The sequence below is a fragment of the Schistocerca nitens genome, chromosome 9 (genome assembly GCF_023898315.1).
Source record: "Schistocerca nitens isolate TAMUIC-IGC-003100 chromosome 9, iqSchNite1.1, whole genome shotgun sequence".
NCBI lineage: Eukaryota > Metazoa > Arthropoda > Insecta > Orthoptera > Acrididae > Schistocerca > Schistocerca nitens.
In genome coordinates, this window is record NC_064622.1 from 89,160,937 (window position 1) to 89,186,016 (window position 25,080).

A 25,080-nucleotide genomic window follows, 5' to 3' on the forward strand; every position below is an offset into this window, starting at 1 on the left:
CTTTCTGACAAATCTATACTCGATGCTAACTTAGATATGTGAGCTGTTAAACTGAGTGTGAGATAATTCTCACATTTGTCGGTTGTTGCTGTCTTCGGAACTGTATGGATAATGTTCTTTCTAAAGTCAGATGATGTATCGCCAGTGTCATATACTCTAGACATCAACGTAATTGTCGTTATGTTTGCACTTCTCTCAATTATTTTAGAAATTCCGGTGGTACGTTATTTATCCCTTATGCGTTATTTGATCTTAAGCCGTCCAAAGCTCTTTTAAATTATGAATCCCGTATCTCTTCCCTGTCGATTCCTGTTTCTTATTCTGTCACGTCAACAGACGAGTCTTCCCCCTCGTAGAGGCCTTCAGTGCACTCTTACCACTTAAAACGATAGGAAGTGAGACTATTACTAACAGTTGGTGAGCATCATCACCCAACATCCTCCCAAATTTGGCCATTCTACAGCATTTACGCATCAATGAGTCCCTTCAGCTGGATATGACGTATCTGGAGGCTCATGTGCACTCTCTTCATTGTCGAACTGAGGTCCTTATTAAGGCTGCTGGAACTGTTAGACGGTATTATTGTGACATCTGTAGGCGTAAAACTCTTTTTTTTTAGTGTAGTCGTATGACAATGACAGTCCATCAACATAAAAGGTTATATGTAAAGTGCAATTCCTTCTCAGATAATGACCTCGTTCACCACTGTTTTTAGCAGTCTATATGAATTCGACATTTGATTCCCGAGACAACATGAATTGTGGCCCAAGAACATTTACGACGAGTATCCTAATTCTGTGAGTGAGTGAGACTGACATTATACTGTACCATAACGGGTTCTGCAAACTCGATTTATTTTTCAGTTATAAATGAAATTATACTGCACCACAACGGGTTCTGGAGACTCGATTCATTTTTCAATTATAAATTTATGAAGATAGAGGATATCTGTCTCAGCCTGAAAACTGACTTTTCTCTTCTGGGACCGAATGAAGGATTTAAGACATCACTGGGTCTAAAAACGGGTCGTTCTAAGAGAACAAATAATAAAAGTATTCTGTTACGCTCCTTGAATCTAGTCCATAGCTCAACTGTCACATCTTATCAAGAGACATTTTATTAAAAACTCGCTGCTGGTGGAAGCCCCAATATTGTTATCAGGGCAATGGCCTTTATCTCGATCTGCGAGCTGCGACGCTTATCCTGAAAAGCTTGGTCACTCTTGGTTCAGAACACTTGGTCATGCGAGCAGTATTACGTAACGCCCCAGGGGTGGGGTCCAAGGTTATCGGCTACCGCAGATTCGCACATAAGAGAAGGCCAGGGACTGCGAAAACACAGTCCGCTGCGAATCTCTACTAGTGGCGGTAAGTCTGCTCCAACAACTCTCTTCTTGTCTACACAGAATTCGCGAGTAATACTTTTGTGTGTGACTGGAAGTGGCTCTATATTAATTCATATTATACCATACTCTGTTTACAATGCAAACGTAAATAATTTATCGACATGTCATTCCTCTGTCATGACAATTCTATGTGTGTGTTACTCGAGCCACACCTGTATCCAGTGTTTGAAATACGGATATTAGTTTCACTGAATAATACACATGGTTCTGACTCGTCGGGAATGACACATAGTATCCATCTACGGTTCATTTTATATCTCAGTGCAATTTGTGGGTCTGCCACAATACGTCAAATCTTTAACGACTTTTCCAAGATCTTTCCAATTTCTGTATCCCGAAAATAATTGTAAAGGACGGAGGGAAATATGAATTCTATCTTATTTGATTTATAGCTTTGCGTATTGATTACCTTATCTTATTCCCTCGGTTTCGTGGGAACATTACGTAGCGGCTTCATTCCACCCTGTAACCGGCTGCTTGGGATTGTGTAAGTACGATTTCGCGATATGTGAATAGCCTATATCTTGACACTGTTATTATAGTGCACTTGTTTTCTACTCGTCTTATGTTGTTGAAATCTTTAGGCAACAATAAGGTTTGCCCTGGTTATTTTAGGCACTTTCAGCGGTTGCAGGTAAAATAATATGAAATACTGGTTTGCTTAGCCGTGAATATGTTGTACTGAGATACAAAGTGATTCAGAGCAACAATTTAGCTTGACTTTATATGCATATTTTTACACAAAAATGGTGTTCACCTCATGACAAAATATGTATAGCTATTTATACATTGTTATTTGCTTCGTAGACGAATGAGAAAGTTCAAAATAATTAGTTGAAACGTGTTTGGTAAGCAACAGAAATAATTTCCGTAGCAGCTGAGGAAGAACGGCTAGAAGTACTAATATCATAATTTATACAAGACAGTGCCGTCAAACAATCGAACTTGGAGCCTGTTCGCTCTGCCCTTCTTGGTGTTAACTATGTGTTCGGTGTTGTTTCAGTCCCACACGCTTCTACGGAGACAAATGTGTTTCGTAAGCATTCTTTTTCGTAGACAAGCGTAGGATTTCGTAGTATTCGGAACATAAATCGCAGACTATCACTGGTTTTTAAACCTGAACTCATCGCATCTATGCGATAGGAGCGATTATACGTAGTTGTGGTTCAGTGGCGTCTAGTCAAACGTTATGACATTATTCCGTTTCGTGGAGTGCGAAACGCTAGATTTCTCTGTGCTGAGAATTAGTTAACAATTTTTGCACCAGGATTTGTAAAATTCTGATTCAATATTACATCAGTTTTCACTGGGTGACATGCTGACTCATAACTGTCTCATCTTCTGAATTATGTGAATCTGCGTTTAACTGTAACCGGTAATTGGTACAGCAATGGTCTCATCAGAATTCGCTGAGGCGGATGCGGAGTTACTTCTGTTTCTGTGGATGTACATGCCCGTAAAGATTCTTGGCTTCCCTCTGTGCGTGGTAACATGAGCCACGTACATGAAGAAAGCTCGGTAGTACATGCGTTGTTCGTCGTGAAGAACTACTTTTTGTTAAATTTACCTCATTTCGACTTAGTTGAATAATTCTACTGAACAGAAAGTTAAGTGATGTGGAGGGCAGTTTTTTAAAACAATTCTAATGAATGGTAGGCTCCATATGGTTCCCAAGTTGTGCAGCGACCGTAAACCATAAAATTACCAAATAAGCAGCAACCAGTCGCAAAATCATGTTTCCTTTATTTACTTTTGCAAATCGATTTTAACTGATAAACAGCCATCATCGGTGCTTTCAACGTATATGGTCCCTGCGTAGTAACACTATCTAAAGCACAGGTCAAACATAACTTTTGGTAATTTTAGAATTGCAATGCTTTCCTTGTAGGATGGGAGAGTTCTGTACATTGTCAGTGCTCCTCCGAAGAAGTGCTGTTTAATCTATATTTAAGATTACTTATCAACCGATATGGGGTCCATATCGATCTTAGGTACCTTCGGGGTTTGATCTCCGCTCATTCACATACTGATAACTATCTCACTTTTGTTCGTAGTGATATAAGCATTGAATGGTCATAGCTTTCGTTGATTTTCGTTTGTGCAGGAATATTTGAAGCCAAAAACTATGCATGCATTTACATGTTTCCTTCTCGGTTTTTGTGCAGTATGTACAAGAGCTAAACGTAAATTGTTGTGCCACAGTACCCGTAGAGTTTGATGATATTCTTAAGACTTTTAGAAACCCTTCATAATGATTTTGTTACAATGATTAGTGAAACATTTGGTATTTGCCTCTTGGACTATCCAAAAGTCTTCCACTCACAAGTTTGTGTGGTTTTTGTGCTTTTTTAGTAACCATTCTAGGTTAGGTGCTCTTTCTAGATGATGCTCTATATCCTTTGTTCTCGGATTCCATGAGGGACTCTTGACATAATTAACAATCTCAGAACATAATTGGGGAGAGCTTGCTCAGTTTGTTACCGGAACTTGAGACGCAGTTCTACTACTGCACACTCGTAAATGAGTTACGAAAGCACAGCAGCAAATTATACGTTACAGTTGTGTGAAATGATGCAGTTGTGTTACGTGTAAGCGTCAGCAGCCTTACTTAAAATTACAATGGCAAGACATCACAGAAATCTAATTTTGAATAAAAATTACGCTACAGCAACTGACATCACAGGATATTAAATTATGCTACAACGAGCTTGAGACCTACATAAATAAATCAGAACCCAACGAGCCCCTCCGGCGACAACTTTCTCCTGCAATCGCAATCCAACGCTAGTATCACCGGTGTACGAAGGACAATCTACGAACTTGTGATTATGAGCCTTGTGGACATTAACACGGCAAAAATGAAGTTGGAACCTTGTTGTATTGATGTATCCCGATTTTAACACATTAATTGTCTTGTGGTATTAATTTTTCATCTTATTCTCTAAAGTGGCTCACGGTTTTCCGTTTCTCACTGTTAAATATGGTGATGTGTATGTAACGGAGTACTGTGTAGAATGACGGACGATTTGTTAGTAGGAAATAATGAAATACAGCTATGATACACGTGGGTACTATAAATTGAAGACTTCACTAGTTTCTGCGACGAATTTCCACTCTACAGCGGAAAGGAAGCTGATTTGAAACAACGTGGCTGTTTAAAACGTTGTGGCTGATGCCGGTTTGTACCTGGGGTTAGTCATCTGTTTCCAAAGTGAATTACCACTTTTCTTGTGAGTGTGTGCCGATTTAAAACTTTCAAATAGACTAAAACCATGCGGCGGTGCTGGGACCTCGGTTTCGAACTTTTACAGATGTCTCAGAATCGGATCCCGGTTCGGAACGTCGGCACAATCTACACGAAGGTTTCTGATCAGCGCACATTTAGCTGTCTAGATCCTGGCTAAGCTAGACTATGTGATCAAAAGTATCCGGAGACATGGCTGAAAATGACTTAGAAGTTCGTGGGGCCCTTCATCGTTAATCCTAATATTCAATATGGTGTTAGCCCACCCTTAGACTTGATGACAGATTCCACTCTCGCAGGCGCATGTTCAATCAGGTGCGGGAAGGTTTCTCTGGGAATGGTAGCCCATTCTCGAAGGAGTGCTGCACTCAGCAGAGGTATCGATGTCGGTCGGTGACGCCTGGCACGAAGTCGGCGTTCCAAAACATCCCATAGATATTCTATAGGATTCAGGCCAGGACTCTTTTCAGGCCAGGCTATTTCAGGGATGTTTTTGTCCTGTAACCACTTCACCCCAGGCTAAGTATTATGATCAGGTGCTACATCGTGTTCAAAGATGCAATCGCCATCCCCGAATTGCTCTTCAACAATGGGAAGCAAGAAGGTGCTTAAAACATCAGTGTTGGCCTATACTGTGGTAGTGCCATGCTAAACAACAAGGGGTACAAGACCCCTCCGTGAAAAACACGACCACACCCTAACACCACAGCCTCCGAATTTTACTGTTGGCACTATACACGCTGGCAGATGACGTTCACCGGGTATTCGCCATGTTCACACCCCGCCATCGGATCGCCATATTCTGTACCATGATTCGTCACTCCACACAACGTTTTTCCATTGTTAAATTGCCAAATGTCGCTAATTACACCAAGCGAGGCGTCGTTTGGCATTTACGGGTGTGATGTGTGGCTTATGAGCAGCCGCTCGACAATGAAATCCAAGTCTTCTTACCTCCCGCCTAACTGTCATAGTACTTGCAGTGGATCCTGATGCACTTTGGAATTCCTGTGTGATGGTCTGGATAGATGTCTGCCTATTACACATTACGAACCTCTTCAACTGTCGGCGGTCTGTGTCAGTCAACAGACGAGATCGGCCTGTACGCTTTTGTGTTGTACGTGTCCCTTCACGTTTCCATTTCACTATCACATCGTAAACAGTGGACCTAGGGATGTTTAGGAGTGTGTAAATCGTATGACACAAGTGACATCCAATCACGTGACCACGTTTAAAGTCCGTGAATTCCGCGGAACACCCCTTTCTGCTTTCTCACGATGTCAAATGACTACTGAGGTCGCTGATATGGAGTGCCTCGCAGTAGGTGGCAGCACATTGCACCTATGAAAAACGTATGTTTTTGTGGGTGTCAGGATACTTTTGATCACATAGTGTATTTCTGCACAATCTCCATTCTTCTGGGAGTGGTGGTCCCGAAAGTTATGTAGACGTACTTCTGTGAATTTTTTGAGGTAGGAGATGAAGCGCTGGGCGAAGTGAAGCTTTGTTGGCCGGTTGTGAGTCATCCTTACCTAGCTTAGCTGGTAGAGCAACATGCCGGAGCATTGCAAAGGCCATAGGTTCCATTCACGGTCCAGCATTGCATACAGTTCCCAGGAAATTTCGGTTTCGTCAATGTTTGCAGTACATAAGGATACCAAAATGAATGAATCTGTAATAACAACGTTAAAGAAAGAAACGCCCCGTGTTCTGTCCGACAGATAACATCAAATAAATGGAATCATATGAAAATCAATACTTTCCCCATAGTTCCAAATGAAGCCCTTTCGCAAATGTTCCCATGTAATTATTGTGGAAGTTTAAGTGTTTCTGAATAAAAAAAGAATTTATCTAATATCAAATGTTTATCTGAGTGGCATTTAGACTTGCAAAACAATACGCTGGATATGTACACACGTATCAAACCGTTAACAAATAAGCAGATCGCTTGTTAGATGATACTGTAACCATTCGCATTATATTTGTATTTGCTTCTAACCGTACAACTAAAGAGTTATCATGTTGCCATCGAGAAAGAAAAATTTTGGAGCGGTAACGTAAAGGTTGAAGCTGAAATCAGTACCGAAACATGTTACTGACATCGAAAGGTCAACAACAATTTACATTAAGTATTGTTATTCTTGCAGCTTATGTAGCATCTACAAAGAGGAGGAAGGCAGCGGTATCGATTTCCCAACAACTTTCAACATTAGCTTTTGGTTTATATGCATTTAAATTTTAGTTACCCTTAATAATGTAAATTCACCGGCCAAAAGAGATATTTTCGCATACTGCACTACGACAGTACAGAAAAAATGTGTGTATACAAGTAACTATTACCTCAGGAAACTGTTTAGACTAACGAGACTTCATTAACAGGTTAAACATTACGTTGAAATTTTTTTCGCATAGTCTTAACTTCGAGTTTTACGTCAGACTGTTATAAACATACATGAAATGTAGTCGCAGTTGCGAATACGGGACAACCATCACTACTTAAAGGAGTCTCGACACTGAAACGTTGTACCAGGCCGGGACTCGACCCCAGATATTCCGCTGTGGGCGAGTGGTTACGTCAAATGCTTTGGCTATCCGTGCATGACTTATGACCAAAGACAAACTTCCTGTACTCGTACACACATTCAGTGATTCCCGTACGGGGGAGGACATTTTAGTTGAAAGTCTCCGCCTCCTATCGGTGGATATATACGATACTGCAGTGCTTGTGTTGTAAAGAAGAATGGTGCATTGTTCGTTTGGACATGCATACATGCATGTCCGAAGGAACATTGCACAATTCTTCTTCACAACACAAGCACTGAGTGTTAGGAATATCACTAAGACTAAAACGTACTTCTCCCAAATATACTAAAGCTCCCGCTTAGCTAAAGTACTATATCTTTGCTTGACAGGTATCGAAACTGGAAAGCATCTAAACCATGACGCTGATGACGGGCAGTTGGCTGCTGGACGCAGTCTTGCTGTTGGTACCCCTGCTGTACTGGTACATGACGCGGAACTTCGGCTACTGGAAAAAGCTGGGAATCCCTTACTGGAAGCCCACTCCCTTCGTAGGCAACATGGGCAGCGTGGTGCTCGGCAAGAAGCACATGGGGGAACCAGTGCTGGAGTGCTACCACATGGCTGGTGACGCCCGCTTCATGGGCATGTTCGCCTTCGACCAGCCGCTGCTGATGGTGAAGGACCCAGCGCTTGTGGGGCGCATCATGTCCACAGACTTCTCCACCTTCTACGCCACCAACGCGAAAATCGATCCTGTTGCCGACCCGGTCATTGGCATGTCGCTTTTTGGCCAACACGGTCCTGGGTGAGTTTCATCGGAAAATCTCTACTATGTTCACGTTGTCTCTAACACGGACTTGGTCCAGTGTCTGCATACTGCCGGCAATATAATACAGTCTCTAATTTTTAGAATGGTGTTAATATTAAGAGTAGTACACAATCTGAAACCACAATCATTTTTTTCTTTTTAAACTGAGCTGATCAAAAGAATGAAAACAGCATTTGAGTATAGAGTGCACATCTGTCACACGGCTATAGCAGTTTGTAATGGGCTCCGTCACGTTGAAAGTACCTGCTTAAAAGAGTAGCATTTAGTTGTAGCACCCTTACATGATCAACGTTATGGTCGATGTTACGTTTACTTTCTTTTAAATCAATGCCACTTGTTATAAAACACTTCCAGGATTCAAAACGTTCAGTACTCGTAGACTGTTAGGGACAAGTAGCACACAAATTCTAAAAAAAGAAAAAAAAACATCTGTGTGCACGAACTGCAACTAAAATTTTACACTGAGTGAAAAAACATGGGTCAGCTTTTTTCAAATGTAGGGATATCGCGTACGCAAGGTATAAAAGAGCAACGTGTTGACGGAGCTGTCATTTCTACTCAGGTGATTTCATGTGAAAAGGTTTCCGACGTGATTATGGCCGATTGACGGGAGCTAACCGACCTTGAACGCGGAGCGGTAGTTAGAGCTAGGCGCAGGGGACAACATATTTCGGAAATCGTAAGGGAAATCATTATTTCGACATCCACAGTGTCGAGACTGTGACGAGAACACAAAATTTCAGGCATTACCTTTCACCACCTACAACGCATTGTCCGACGGCTTTCACCTAACGACCGATAGCAGCAGAGTTTGTATAGAATTGTCAGTGCTAACAGACAAGCGACACTGCATGAAGTAGCTGCAGATCTCGATATGCAACATACAACGAACGTATCGGTTACGACAGTGTGGCGAAATCTGACGTTAGTGGGCTATGGCAGCAAACGACTGACGAGAGTGCCTTTCCTAGTAGCTACACATAGCTTGCAGAATCTCTCCTGCGCGCGTGACAATATCATTTGGACCCTAGACGACTCTAAAGCCGTGCCCTGGTAGGATGTATCGACTTCAGTTGGTAAGAGCTGATAGTAGGGCCCCAATATTGCCTAGACCCCACGAAACCAAGCTGTGAAGAAGGCTCCGTGAAAGCTTGTGGTGGCTCCATAATTGTGTGGGCCGTGCTTACATGAAATGGATTCGGTCCTCTGGTCCAGCTGAGACGATCATTGGGTGGAAATAGTTATGTTCGGCCTCTCGGAGGTCATTAGCAGCCATCAATGGACTTCAAGTTCCCAAACAGCGGTCAGATTTTTATGGATGACAATGCTCCACGTCACAGTGCTACAATTGCTCGCGATTAGTTCGAAGGATGTTATTCTTGAGTTCCTCCCGGAGTATTTGATAATCAAAATATCCACCGGTGTACTGCCGGTCTACAGTGTCCAACGGGCACAATATTTCGGCGATCATACATGTCGCCATCATCAGGTGAACTGACGGACTGAGCTCCTGTGTACGTGCCGGTACGGAGATCCGTACGCTATGGCTACTCAGGGGGAACTGGGTTCGGTCGCTGCTGCTCTCATCTATTACTTTCCCCTCTTTGGGGAAGTGTGAGGGGGAGTTTGTAGCCTTTCGGCTTTTACTCTCCTGTGTACTTGTGTGCGTGATTATTTCTGTAGTTTTTGGTGTCTGTGAAAAGTGATGATTGTTCTGTGTGTGTCTGGTACTTGCCTGAGATTTGGCGAGATAATTGTAGTAATTTGGGTAGGAGCAGGATTTGGGAATGAATATTGGGATTTTCTCTTCGACTTAGTCGTCAAAGATCGTCATGGGGCGATTGTGTTTATCGCGGGACATGTCTTACCAACCTAGGGAATGGATGAGGGCGTTTCCCGACCTGGAAGAACCTTCATAGAAGGCCCTTGCCAGGTCTTGAAAACGCTCTCTCAGGAGTGGGATTTCAGCAGCGGCAAGCAAATTGTCAATGGGGAATCCAAGAGGTAAACGCAGTGCCCTCCTGAGGGCGCGGTTCTGCAGCCTCTGGAGTTTGTCCAGGTGCTGCTTCGCCGCGTATCCCCAGACAGGACACGCGTATTCCATGACTGGTCGGATCAGGGCCTGGTATACGTTCACTCCTACTGAGCAGGGAAGGGAGCTGGATGAGTTGAGGATTGGGTACAGGATGGACATTCTGGCGCCGACCTTCCTATGGACCTCGTCTATGTGGGGTTTCCACGTAAGACGAGAGTCCAAGGTTACGCCAAGATACTTGGCGGTTCTGCGCCAGGGGAGTTGGGTTCCGTTTAGGTGAAGGTGGAGGAGGGGGGGGGGCGTTGAGGAGGTTCGCGCCTTCCGAGCCTACGGGTAATCAGCGTAGCCTGCGTCTTTTCGGAATTGATGGTGATTCGCCAGCGACGGGCCCAAGTTTCTGTGTCATCTAAAACCCTTTGAAGCCTACGGATGACCAGGTCCTTGTTCGCGTTTCTTGTGTAGATGGCTGTATCGTCAGCGTACTGAGCGGTGTGCACCAGGGGGGCCGTTGGTGTGTCCGCAGTGTACAGACTGTACAAAACGGGCCCCAAGACCGATCCCTGTGGCACCCCAGCACGAATACGCCTCTTGGTGGAGGTGGCTGTTTCTACTTTCACAGAGAAAGTTCTGCTCGAGAGATAGCTTTTGATCTGCTTAACTATGCTCCCGGGGAACCCTTGTGTGTACAGGGGTTCGGTCGTGGCGGCGGAGGATTTAAGTACCCTCCGCCCGCGGCGCACTCCCTCCGCCGTCCGCGCCCCGCCCCATTGTCGCGCGGTGGAACAGATGGCGACGGCGTCTGAGATGACGTCGGTGTGATGGCTCTGTCCGCCGTGGTCGTCACAACTATACGTTTGCTCGATTTACTCTTGATTAACCCAATCGCTGGTTCCCAAGCCTTGCTAAGATTATAGCCACAGTCACAGTTTATGAGGTCGTCATTGGTGCGAAATATTGTGCCCGTTGGACACTGTAGACCGGCAGTACACCCGTGGATATTTTGATTAGTTTGAAGGATATTCTGAGCATTTCCAGCTAATGACTTGGCTACCCATATCACCGACAGGAATCCCATCGAACATTTATGGAACATAGTCGAGAGATTGGTTCGTGCACTAAATCCCGCACCGGCAATGCTTCCGTAATCATGGACGGTTATAGTGGCAGAACGGCTCCTTATTCCTGCAGGGGCCTTCGAGTTAGTCCACGCCACGTGGGGATGCGGCACTAATCCCGGAAAAAGGAGGTGCGACACGATACAGCAGGTATCCCATGAATTTTGCCACCATAGTATACGTTAAAAACAAATTATTATTATTTAATGTCTGTTTCACATTAAAGCTCCGTGCTTTGAGAATGTCAACTGTAGTGAGCAATGCTGTTAACTGCCAGGTATCTTTAAGAAGGAACTATGACTACTGTACTGCTGAGAGTAAATCAGTACTAGTTGCTCAATACATACTTATAGCTGCTTGTGTACATCTAAGTTGTCTTCAGAGATCTCTAGATTTAGAAATTATGTTATTCTACAAAAGCATTTAGTAGCATAAACGATCTTTGTTTCTTTATAGATGGAAGAAATTACGTACTGTTCTAAGTCCAGCTTTCACTTCTGGCAAAATCAAGCTCATGTTCCATCTTGTAAATGAAGTTGGACAGAACCTGACTCGCCTTCTTGAAACCGAAGCCTCTAAAGGTAACAAACTCTTCTTTAACACTTTTCAAGCTAACAGAAGAAACTTTTGACGCATAATTGTCACATTGTATTATGTTATTTCTTGTACTTCTTTAAAGATACGTAAAAATTAAAGAAACCTCCAATAGCATTGTTATGAAGTTTCTGTCACAAGCTGTATTTTGTGGAAGTTTAGAAAGTGAACACTTCCAAATTCTCCCTCCCTCCTTTGCTCCGAAGTGTTTTTATACCTACGGTGGTAGTGCCGATATGTCTTACGAATAAATGACGATGGATTTTACCGCATATAGTAAATAGGTCACTTTCATAATTTAGTATGGCAGCAAATTCAGTAACTGCCAATAATACACCTTCAAATGGTGGAAAAACTACAGGGTTGCCGACGACGCTACCTCTTCTCCCCACCCCTACCCCTTCCCTTTACCCCTACGGTGTAGGAGCTATATTGCAGTAAGCTATTTCACACAAGTTTTAATATAAAATTAAGTGGAACATCTACATAACAGTAATTCAATGGCAGTTTTCATTAGCAGCTGTAATTTACATATAATAGTAATATCATTATCCCCTGTTACTGACACCTCGCTGTAGCAGCCGTTATTCTCAAATGTTCTACTGCAAACATTTTTTTTAATTAAATGGCAGTGGTGTAACAAAAGAGGAAATTTATAGCAAATGTAAACGTTGGTTTAGGGAAGTTACCTTTTCGAACACAGACAGAGAACAAGTCATACAATGGAAGCTACATACAGTGATTAGCGAAATCGTTATGATCGCTTGTTTAATAACATTTTTGCCAGTCTTTGGGACGAAATCCATCACTGATTCAGCGTGCCAGTGCTCCTACAGTTTGTTGATAGGTTTGTGGACATATGTGGCGTTCTACTCGTATGTCTACCCTCAGGTCATGTTCGCGTAAATGACAGGCCGCTGATTTGCGGATAGCGACCCATATGCCCATAGGGTTTATATCAGGCGAATTTGGTCCCCGAGACATCAACGTGAGTTCACTACATTATCATCAAACGACTGTAGTACGGTTCTGGCTCCGAGATACTGACAGTTATACTGCATCACCGCCGGGGAAGACGTCAAACGTGAAGAGCTGCAGGTGGTTCGCAGCTGTCAGAGTATCTTCGATTACTACCTCAGGTTCCATGCAAGAGCAGAAGAATGTCTCCCGTAGTAAAATACTGCTCACACACCAGCCTGCCTCCGTGAGGCGCTGCACTTTTCGAGCCATTGTCCACATCGATGAAGGCATTTGTGGAGACGACCCTCGACCTAGTGTTGCAAAAATGTGATTCACTCCAAGCCCCGACACGTTTCCATTGATCGACTGTCGGATCCCAATCGTCCCGTGCCCACTGCAACCTTAATGATGACGTCATTAGGTCAACACTTAAGGGTGGTGTGTTGAGAAGCTCCAAGTTTAACAATGTACGATGAACGTTGTGTGCGTGCGCCAGCACTGTGCTCTTTCGTCAGAGCTGCCACAGATCACCATCCAGCCTACTATACAGACAAACCTCCGAATCCTACGATCAGTGAAGAGTCGTGGAAGTCCTACCATTTAGCCCCTAGCCCTTCTACCTCTTTTCATAGGTGCTCACGACAGTAGCACGTGAACGTACAAGCAGTTTCACCGTTTTCGAGATACTCGTTCACGGCTTCTGCACAATAATAACCTACTCTTCGTATTTATTCAAACATGTCATAATGTTTTCTTTGAAGGACATTGTATTTTTCCGGAGGGTTGCCAGATAAGTGATATGCGGTTAATTGTTGTAAGAACTCCATTTGTCTTTTAGCATGCAGCGTGCGTGTGAAGAAAACGTCATTTATATTTACTGTTTCGTTTCCACGTGTCCCTCAGGCAGCGCAGTCGAGCTCAAGGACGTCATGGGGCGTTACACGACGGACGTGGTCTGCTCCATCTTCATGGGCGTGAACGCTGGCTCTCTGGAGGACCCCAACACTCTGCTTCGAGTAAATTTACGGGATATCCTCAGAGAGAATCTGGTGGGACGGATCCTAACGACGTTACTTTTCTTCGCTCCTAAGCTGATGTCCTTCCTCCATATCCGGGCTGGCAGCAAGAAAACAGAGGACTATTTTGTGCAGAACACAGGAAAGGTTCGTACTTACACACTACCAGTTTACTTAGATACGAGTATTTCCAGAAGGCAAAAACCTACATTTCTTTATTTCGGTAGTTATCCTACTCTGATTTCGTCGTGCAAGAAACGCCATTCCTTACACTAAACTATTCATTTCTTTTAACAAGTCCTGTAATTCTTCCCTCCTTTCACTTTGAATTCAGTTTCTTGACATTGTTTTCTTTTTTTGATTTTGATCGCTCGTTGTACGATGTAAAGGTTCATCATTAAAGGAGGAGGACTGTATCCCTGCGTTATGCCTCTTTGACTGAGAGCTGTATAACTGTCAGGCCTATTAAGCCCTCTCGGCTCTTGCACGTAATGTGTATTGTACATCTTTCCGTACATCGTAAACATGTTTTTCGTTTTGATATTTTAAACATTTTTTGGAGGCAACCGGTTGCACACAACTTTTTTAAAAACACATTAAGCAGGTTTCGATAGCTCTAACACTATCTTCAGCAGAATGATAAAAGTTGCATGCACTCACATAACAACTTTTAACTTTAAAATTTTCTGCAATATATATATATATATATATATATATATATATATATATATATATATATATATGATCATATTCTTGACTCACGGAACATGTTGTTTGACGATAGCACTATTGCTGAAAATCTAAAAGTTATCACGTGAATTCATGTAACTTTTACAATTCTGATGAAGATAGTATTAGAGCTATCGAAACCTGGTTAATATGTTTTTAAAATCGTCGTGTGCAACCGGTTGGCTCTTACATTTTACGAGGGCTGGAACTTTAATTGTGGCAACTATTTATTTACAGCTCGTACAGAACAGATACGTGTTGCAAAGTTTTACTGACCTTCAATGTAGTCTGCTGATACTGAAACTTCCTGGCAGATTAAAACTGTGTGCCCGACCGAGACTTGAACTCGGGACCTTTGCCTTTCGCGGGCAAGTGCTCTACCATCTGAGCTACCGAAGCACGACTCGCGCCCGGTACTCACAGCTTTACTTCTGCCAGTATCTCGTCTCCTACCTTCCAAACTTTACAGATGCTCTCCTGCGAACCTTGCAGAACTAGCACTCCTGAAAGAAAGGATACTGCGGAGACATGGCTTAGCCACAGCCTGGGGGATGTTTCCAGAATGAGATTTTCACTCTGCAGCGGAGTGTGCGCTGATATGAAACTTCCTGGCAGAGCTTCTGTAAAGTTTGGAAGGTAGGAGACGAGATACTGACAGAAGTAAAGCTGTGAGTACCGGGTGTGAGTCGTGCTTCGGTAGCTCAGATGGTAGAGCACTTGCCCGCGAAAGGCAAAGGTCCCGAGTTCGAGTCTCGGTCGGGCACACAGTTTTAATCTGCCAGGAAGTTTCATATCAGCGCACACTCCGCTGCAGAGTGAAAAATCTCATTCTGGATGTGGATACTCTTAGCAATGCCAGTTGTGTTGACAGTTAGAGCGGCGCGGTCTATTACCCGACGAATTTGTAGCAGCTCTGAAGCGAATGCAGTGATGTTTCCTTCAGTTTAGAAATCGAGTTGAACATACGAGGGCTTAATTCAGGGGAGTAAAGTGGATGGCATAGCACTTAGCAGCCCCATCAGTCAAACAAATCAGTAACAGTTTGCACTGAACGCGCTTGAGCATTGTCCTGCAAAATGATGGTCAGGTCCTGCAGAAAGTGTCACCAGTTCTGTCTCTACGCTGTTCATTTTTGGAACACAACCTACGACCAGCTTAGAGACAGATGACTACCCCAGCACGTCTCCTTCCCCAATCCAAATTTCTATTCACTCCTCAGCCACTTGGTATTCCCCCTAAACTCCAACACCATTGCTGGGGTTTCCATCACCAATTTTTGAGAATTGAAAGGGTCACTGGAACCACTTAGCTTTATTTGATTAATGCACCTATTCCTGGTTGGCAAGCAGGACCCCCGTTTCGTCCAATGCTAAGATGCTATTTCGGATCTGCTGCAGAACCTCTTAGATGGTGTTCGAGTTTGGGGAGAATAACAAGTGGCATGAGGAATGGATGGGAATTTGAATTCAGGAGGAAGGAGTGATAGGGTAGCGCATCTGCCTAACGGGCGGGAGACTTGGGTTAGAAACGCGGCTTACGTACAATTCTTAATTCGTCGCTTCAGTCTACATATATATACCAAAAATGTTTGATTGTTATATTTGGAATTACATGGTTTCATTTGATTGCATCTTTGCTAGGTGAAGTAATGACCGGTGTTTTCATAGTTTTACCTGTTGCGCACTATAAACGCACTACTTCTGTCCACAGCTCATCGAGCACCGGAAAGAACACGGCATCGTACGGAACGATGTGGTTGATCTGCTCTTGAAAATCAAGGAAGACAGACTTTCTGATGACGAGGACTCTAAGGAAGATATTGCAAACGAGAAAGCGAAGGCAGGAGACAAAAAACTCAGTAAGTTACAATTTTATAATTTAATAGCCTTGTTTTCGATTTACGATTACATTCATTTACGCAACATTTAAACTACCGTGAAGCGTTGTAAACAGTTTTATGTGAGATCCCTGAAGGTAAACTGAAGACAGAAACCGGCAGTAAATAAAGAATTATTTATCAAATTCAAATGGCTCTGAGCACTATGGGACTTAACATCTGTGGTCATCAGTCCCCTAGAACTTAGAACTACTTAAACCTAACTAACCTAAAGACATCACACACATCCATGCCCGAGGCAGGATTCGAACCTGCGACCGTAGCAGTCTCGCGGTTCCGGACTGAGCGCCTAGAACCGCTAGACCACCGCGGCCGGCCAATTATTTATCAGTTGCACTAGACGGTTTAGAAGATTTTTCTTAACTTCTTGCAAGCTGTGTCTCATCACTTGCACGAAACACACTAAGATGGCATAAGCATGGGGTAGCGCCTAATATAACGTTTTACCTCTTTCTGCCCGGCATACTTCAGCAACTCCACGTGGCATGGACGCAATAAATCGTTGTAACCCCTGCAGAAATATGGAACAAGCTGCTTCTATAGCAGTCCATAATTACAAACGTAATGCTGGTGCACTGTTTTCGCATTAACTGACCTATCGATAATGACCCATAAACGTTCGACGGGAATCATGTCGGGCGACTTACGTGACCGAATCATTCGCTCCAGTTGTCCAGAATGTTCTTCAAAACAACTCCGAACAGCTGTGGCACGGTGAAATGACACATTGACATACATTAAAAGTTCATCGTTGTTTGAGAACGTTAAGTCCATGAATGGCTGCAGATTGGCTCCAAGTAGCCGCAAATGACCATTTACAGTCTTTGATACGTTCTGTTCGACGGAGAACCCAGTCCATCTTACGTAACAAAATCCACACCACTATCGAGCCACCACCACCTGGCATAGTGCCTTGTTGACACCTTGGGTCCTTGGTTTCGTGGAGTCTACGCCATACTCGAGCCCTACCATCAGATGTTACCGACTAAAATCAGGACTCATGTGATCAAGCCACCGCCTCCCGGTCGTCTAGGGTCCAACCGATATTGTCACGATTCCTGGAGAGGAGCTGTAGGCGATGTCGTACTGTTAGCAAAGGCACTCACATCGATCGTCTGCCGCCATAGCCCATTACCTCCCACATTTAGATGCAATGACCTAACGGATACGTTCGTCTTACGTCCCACTGATTTCTGCGGTTATTTCAAGCAGTATTGCTTGTCTGTTAGCAATGACGACTCTAACAAACGCCACAGCTTTCGGTCGCTAAGCGAAGGTCGTCGGCCACTGCGTACTCTGATGAATGATGATGATTATCACGATGACGGTCATCAGCGCCCGTACAATGTCCCAATGTTTATTCAGTCCACTTTTACACAGTCCAATGTAGCCAGTGTCACGAATGATGATGCTGATGATGAAATGATGAGGACAACACAAACACCCAGTTCCCGGACTGAGAAAATCTCTAACCCGGCCGGGAAGCGAACCCGGGACCCCGTGATTTGATGAATGAGGAGGAATGTCTGAGATTTGGTATTCTCGACAGACTCTTGATCCTGTGGATGTTGGAATATTGAATTCCGTAACGATTTCCGAAATGCCATGTCCCGAGTGTCTAACTTCAACAATTCCGCGTTCAAAGTCTATTAATTCTAATCATGCGGCAATAACCACGCCGGAAAGTTTGTCACGTGTATCACCTCAGTACAAATGAGAGATCCGTCAATGCACTTTTTCTACCTTCCGTACACAATACTGCAGCCATCTGTGTATGTTCATATTGCTATGACTTTTTTGTATATTAGTTTGGATCCATTCATGCGCATTACCGATTGCAGTGTACTTGCCTTGCAGCGTAACACAAATTTGGTGCTGTTTCCTGTAGAACTTACGAACGAGCTCATCGCAGGCCAGCTGATGTCTTTCCTCAACGCCGGGTTCGACACTTCGTCCTCGACTATGTCCTTCTGTCTGTACGAGCTGGCGCGGAACGCGGAGCTGCAGAAAGAGGTACGCCAGCACGTGCGGCAGGTGCTGAAGAGGCACGGTGGTCAGCCCACGTACGAAGCCCTCAACGAAATGACGGACCTCACCAACGTCGTCAATGGTGAGTACTACAAAGCGGCCGGCCGCTGGTGGCCGAGCGGTTCTGGCGCTACAGTCTGGAACCGCGCGATCGCTACGGTCGCAGGTTCGAATCCTGCCTCGGGCATGGATGTGTGTGTTGTCCTTAGGTTAGTTAGGTTTAAGTGGTTCTAAGTTCTAGGGGACTTATGACCTCAGCAGTTGAGTCCCATAGTGCTCCGAGCCATTTGAACCATTTTGAACTACAAAGCGGAAAGCACCCACTGTAACTCTCATTATGTAATGTCGCCTCAGATACGCCAGTAGGCCTTTCGGTAAGAGTATTGGAGGATCAGTCATTCAGGGTACGTTGTCACCAGTCCGAAAACGTCTACACTGCAACCTATCCTGCACTAGCCTCTTCATTTCTATATAACTACTCCAACCTGTACCAGATTGAAACCACTTGTTCGAATTTGACCCTTGCCGACAACAGGCAATAAAACACTTCCCATCCGTATTCACGCAGTTTTTGGGTTACAACACTGACGATATGCGGGTAAGCATGGAGAATGAGTGGCCAAGCCTCGAGCAACTGAGATCGGGTTTTGTGCATTTTTATGCACAGATTTTGCATGAAGTTGCGATTATACGCTGCTGTGACACTTGTCCCACTTGGGACTCTTACCTGTCGTGGTGATCCCTTTTTATTCATATGCAAAAATCATGTGCCTGAGCTCTGACTGATTGCGTCGAAATTTTTTTTAATGTGGAGAAACTCAAGCTCTCAACTCAATGGACTGTGATTTCAACTCGTAATCCATATGTAATCAATAGCAAAAATTCTACACAATAATCCTTGACTTTCACGATCTAATCGTTGTTTGAAAATAGTTGCCTTGTCGAGGCGCTTCTGCTTCTCTTCAGCAGTCAAACAGTGTGTGACCCATCGCTCACAAATGTTTCTCTTCTTAAAATCATTAGTGAGAATGCGGAATACTGATGTTGCGGGAATTCCCGTGGTTTCAGAGAAGTTTCGCACAATTCTCACTGCGATCTTCTTCGAGAATATTTACCACGAGTTTCACACGTCACTCATCTATTGAAGTTTTGGGCCTTGCGGGTCTAGGATTATGGTCTATTCTCCTACGAACACCACGAAAACGACTAACCAATCGTGAGACATCGCTGCAATCCACTGTAAACTCGCCACAAACTTCACTTAACACACTGTGGGGCTTTCGACGACGCGTGAAGTTTTGATTTTGGTGTATGATCTCTGATCTTCAACAGTCACAGTACCCGAGGCCCCTGCAGGGTCCATTCTCTACCTCTCGCCAATTCTATGTTAGAGTGTTTCTTCCTCAAGCTCCCAACTACATCTGAAGTAATTTTGTCGTTGCATCAAACAATCCACAGTAATACTAACCTGCGCATCATTTATGAAATGTCCCTGGTAGTTGTTACACAGCGAGAGACAAGCATATGACGTATTTTCGCTGTCGAGATAGCAGGTTGTGGTTGGGAATAATAAACGAACAGCAATCAGTACTGAAAAGTTCATAGAAACTAGTCTCTTCTGTCACAAGATCCAAGAGTAATCTTCCAGGTGGACTCTCTCCAGTGTGACTGTGGAGCTGCCGTGCAGACATCAACACATCTACTACAATGCACATTACCTCCAACTGTGTGCACCATGGACGACCTCGTAAACGCTACACAAAGTGCACTGGACGTTGCAAATTTTTCGGCATCCACTGTATAGATTAAAATCACCTTATGTTGGACAACACAATCTGTGTCTAATCATTTATTTCATTCTTGACTAGTTTAACTCATAAACCATAATGTATGTATGTATGTAGTAATGTATCTAATATTTTTTTTTTTTTTTTTTAGTTTGCTTCTGACACGTTAAATATAAAAAGTGGTTGCAGGTGATTCGTTTGCTCAAGAAACATCTAAATGAAGAGAGTGTGACGGTCACATTTCATTTAATACGTTTACAGATTTACTGCAGTCAAATACCTGTTCAATCACACCCATTACTTTCGGGAAACTAACTCGTAATTAGTATAAGTAAAGAAATTGAAATATAAGTAGCTCGAAGGTCAGAAAACAGAATCCTGTCCGCATATAAATGAATGTCCCACACTGTTCCCATTATTAAACTGTAGTCTTTCGACGGCTCAGGCAGTGTATGAGTAGAAAAAAAAAACATTTTTCTGGTTGCAGAGGCGCTGCGGATGTACCCACCTGTCAACTTCCATGACCGCGAGGCGTCCCGGGACTACAAGATCCCGGGTACGGACATCGTCCTTCCTAAGGGGACCGGTGTCATCTTCTCGGTCACTGGCCTGCATAACGACCCACGGTACTGGAAGGAGCCCCACAGGTTCATGCCGGATCGCTTCAGGGAAGAAAACTCGAAGGACAGGCCGAGCTACACTTTCTTGCCGTTCGGCGAGGGACCGAGGCTGTGTATAGGTAAGAACCAGATCGCAGTGTTTTCATCTTATCTCCAGATCAGCCAGTCAGTTAACTCCGTGGTAAACCACTTTTATTGCAGTGGATAGCTTTCAGTGTCCACTTCTGTGGCGTTTTCAATGTCGTGAGGACGCAAATGCATGCAGGACACAAGAAGTGATCGCGAACGTTTTTTCACTATAGCGGGTGCTATGTGACTCAGGGATAATCACATTGTCCTAACTTACCTAGATACGTTACAAGATATCCATGGTAATAACATACAACAGATTGTGTGTAGAAAAACGAGACTCCGATATTACCGACATTTTAAGTATTGATATTTTTGTTCGATACTATGGTATCGGTATTGGTAGCACGTAATGCAATAATTTAATAGTCTCAGAGCGTCGGTATCAGAAGTATCGACATTGTATTGGAGTAAATAATAATTAAATGAATATATTTCAATGTGTAAATGAGATGGAGGTGTATTTTTCCATAGCTCACAAAAGACATCTTAGAAGCTACAAAACTAATTAATTAGTATCTAAAGTGATTACTCTCAACCATTTCATGGAGCAGATTCGTCTAAAAAATTACGCAGACCGGGAAAACCACAAAATATCCAGTAGCTAACCAAGCACAAGAAGGGTTTTGCTTTGGTAACACAATGTTTGTTCTAGGAGTGCGGGAATTGCCTGTGGCGAATGCCGTCGAGCGAATGTGAGGTACCTTTCCTTGTACGTATCCACAGTGTACTGTCAATGGAAAAGCTGTCTGTATTTCGTAACGCACAGCGCACAAATTTGCAAGACATGGAGGTACACCTGACGCGGGTCTTTAGAGATCCACGAATGACTTCTCGATACAATACATGTGACCTCTGAGCAGGTGCACACCGCTTATTTTAACGGGTACGTGTTTTACGTGAAATTTATTTTTATTGTCGCGACGTGGTTGTCAAGCCCCGTTCAAACATCGCGATAATTCTGTTAGTATGGTGTCACTCGCCGATGCCGAAATTGACTATACCAATGTTCCACCGAAGGTTGATGACAACTTTCTAAAGGACATTTTGACTCCATATGGCAACATGAAAAACGTACGTCGTGAACGTTGGTCCACTCAACACAGGTTACAGTGTTATTGTGGAATTCGTTCCGTGGAAATGCATATCAGACGCTATATTCCATCACATTTTCTAGTGTGTGGTTCTCGTGTTCGTGTCCTGTATACTGTCAAGAGAGAACCTGCTTCCTATTTAATGAAAGTACACACGTTCGGCCTAAATGCCCGCGGAGGGTTTTTGTATTAAAACCGTCATTAATGCAACGTCGCAAATTGACAGTTGCTGATCTTGTTCCTTCCACTCCCGTAGCCGGACCTACTTCTCCTTCAGATCATAATGCACAAAAAGTCAGTTCTAATAGTCGTGTAATTGAATGTCCACCTTTACCTCCGCGACAGGTTCAGAATCCTATTACCCACAGGATAGAACCCGTAACAGTGACAAACAAGCGACGCCACACTCAAGATGGTGAGTGAGGATTTAGCTGTGCCTTCTGCCCCAAATTCCTCCGAAACGATGGTGTCCCCTGCTCCTCTCGATGCTACGATGCCTCCCATCCGTGGTACGGCGAATGGCGAAGAAGAGTGACTCTACCTGAAGTACATGACCTTTGTTCTGGGGGCAGATTAGGATGTAGCCTTTCGCCCCTACTTCCAATATGTACATCGCAGAAGCAATGATGGAAATAAAAGTAAGGTTCAAGAGTGGAATTACAATTCAAGGTGAAAGGATATCAATGATACGATTCGCTGATGACATTGTTACCCTGAGGGAAAGTGAAGATGTATTACATGATCTGCTGAACGGAATGAACAATCTCATGAGTATAGGGTATGGATTGAGAGTAAATCGAAGATGGACGAGGGTAATGAGAAGTAATGGAAATGAGAACAGCGAGAAATTTAACATCAGGATTGATGGTCACGAAGTAGATGAAGTTAGGGAATTCTGCTGCCTAGGCAGTAAAATAACCAATGAGACGGAGCTAGTAGGACATCAAAAGCAGAGTATCAATGGCAAAAATGGCATTCCTGGCCAAGAGAAGTCTACTAATATCAAATATCGGTCTTAATTTGAGGAAGAAATTACTGACAATGTACGTCTGGAATACAGCATTGTATGGTAGTGTAACATGGGCTGTGGGAAATCCGGAAAAGTAGAGCATCGAAGCATTTGGGATGTGGTGCTACAGACGAATGTTGAAAATAAGGTGGACTGATAAGGTAAGGAATGAGGAAGCTCTATGCAGAATCGGAAAAACACTGATATGGAGAAGGGACGGGGGTTAGAATATCTGTTAAGGGTGGGGCGGTGGGGGTAGGACGTCAGACTGGCCGACTTGGAGCAGGAGAGTCACCACAGGACATTTTAATTTCCACTGTCTATGTTTTTACAAATAAATTCATAAAACTTTGTCACCATGACCAGGAAAGATTGGGGACTCACACTCATCGCAGTGGAAGTTGAAAAACGTAGCAAAATACCTTTTTTTTACTTGTGAAATTTCATCATTTTTTCACTTATTACTGGCTGCATTTGTTGCTATAGGTACACTTTTCTTCCTAAGTAAGAGAGATTATTCTATGAATTTTTCATAGCATACAAACAGTAGTTACAGGTGTATGAAACTCTAGAATTTTCCAACTCTATTAAAAATCTGTGGAAAAAATTGAGATAATTAACTGTAAAACTTGAATTTTTCCTAAACATGAAGTTCAAAATGTAACAGTTCATTCATTTTTTCATGAATTAAATAACTTCTAGAGCTGCATACACGAGCAACTATGGTTTGTATGCTGTGCAAAAGTTATCGAAGAATCTCTCTTACTTAGGAAGAAAAGTGTACCTATAGCAACAAATGCAGCCAGTAGTAGGTGAAAAAATGATGAAACTTCACGTCTAAAAAAATTGTTTTCTTACGTTTTTGAGCTTCCGCTGCTCTGAGTATGAATCCTGAATCCTTGCTGGTCATGCTGTTAAAGTTTTATGAAATTATGTTTAAAAGTATAGACAGTGGAAATTAAAATGTCCTGTGGTGCCTCTCCTGCTCCAAATCGGCCTTTTTGACGTCCTACCCCCCGTAAGACATGAGGAAATGACTTCCATGGTACTAGAGGGAGCTGTAGACGGCAAAAACTGTGGACGAAGACAGAGATAGGAATACATTCTGCAAATAATTGAGGACGTAGGTTGCAAGTACTCCTCTGAGATGAACAGGTCAGCACAGGAGAGGAATTCGCGGCGGACCGCATCAAACCAGTCCGAAGACTGATAACCAAAAAAAAAAAAAAAAAGGTTTTATAATGGCTGTTGTCGCCGTAGCTCCTGTTCCTCTGTACGTGCAACCATGTCTGAAGGAACGTTGCAGTTTACCTCTGATCAACACGCGCTGCAATGTTGCCGAGGACGGTGTGGTGGTTACGAGACCGTTAGAATGGCACAAACGGGCATCTAAATTGTACAGTTGTCTGTATGGTACAGCGTATATCAATCCCTATAGGTTTCTTATCTTGTACGTAACTGTAATGCCGTTGCTGTTAATCTGAAATAGGTGAATGTAGACTATACTTTATTTATGTTGTCGATAGTGAGGCATCAGGTGTCACCACTCAAACAAAAATTACTAATATGAGATTTTTTCATTCAGGAACAAAAACATGATTGTTATTTGTGCGCTGTCTGCAGAAAATGAAATTTGTTCCCTTGTTCCCAGGCATGAGGGTGGCATACCTGCAGATAAAACTCGGTCTCGTCCACATCCTCAACAACTTCGAGGTGCTTCCAGCGCCAGACACGCCCAGCAGTCTGCGGTACGAGCCCTCCAAGTTCATTGGAACTCCAGCTGGGAAAGTGGCTCTGCGTTTCAGGAAAATCCCCGCACCTTGAGGATCCTCCAATGTCTGCTGGCCAACAGTCGCCACACCGTTCACCATCAACAGAAAGAAACGGCAGTAACTGCGAAGACCGATATGACTTTACGATGGCAGTTACTTGTGTTTCGATCTGTACGAGTTACCCTTCTGTACGTGTAGTACAGTAATACGAATACTGTGTTGTTTTTATGTTGTGTGTTATATGACAATAAATTATACAATTAAAACTTTGTAATAATCAATTTTTGTTTTGTA

General features: G+C 43.4%; 1 protein-coding gene across 2 annotated transcripts; it reads left to right on the forward strand.

Annotated features, from left to right (window-relative positions):
• The first annotated feature begins 1,321 nt into the window (after positions 1 to 1,321).
• Positions 1,322 to 25,080, forward strand: LOC126203327 (cytochrome P450 6j1-like). 2 transcript variants are annotated; one of them, XM_049937593.1, is made up of 8 exons: positions 1,322 to 1,367; positions 7,562 to 7,977; positions 11,608 to 11,732; positions 13,609 to 13,868; positions 16,161 to 16,308; positions 18,236 to 18,457; positions 20,650 to 20,901; positions 24,666 to 25,080. In XM_049937593.1, exons 2-8 carry the CDS (start codon positions 7,589 to 7,591, stop codon positions 24,836 to 24,838), a joined length of 1,569 nt encoding a protein of 522 aa, XP_049793550.1. In that variant the 5' UTR covers positions 1,322 to 1,367; positions 7,562 to 7,588; the 3' UTR covers positions 24,839 to 25,080. The 2 variants fall into 2 exon arrangements, with proteins under 2 accessions (XP_049793550.1, XP_049793551.1); XM_049937594.1 differs by lacking the exon at positions 1,322 to 1,367 and adding an exon at positions 1,787 to 1,892.

Coding starts and splice junctions, on each gene's coding strand:
- LOC126203327 (XM_049937593.1), top strand. CDS start 7,589: ATGACGCTGATGACGGGCAGTTGGCTGCTGGACGCAGTCTTGCTGTTG. Junction 11,733..13,608: donor TGAAACCGAAGCCTCTAAAG/GTAACAAACTCT, acceptor CGTGTCCCTCAG/GCAGCGCAGTCGAGCTCAAG. Junction 13,869..16,160: donor TTGTGCAGAACACAGGAAAG/GTTCGTACTTAC, acceptor TTCTGTCCACAG/CTCATCGAGCACCGGAAAGA.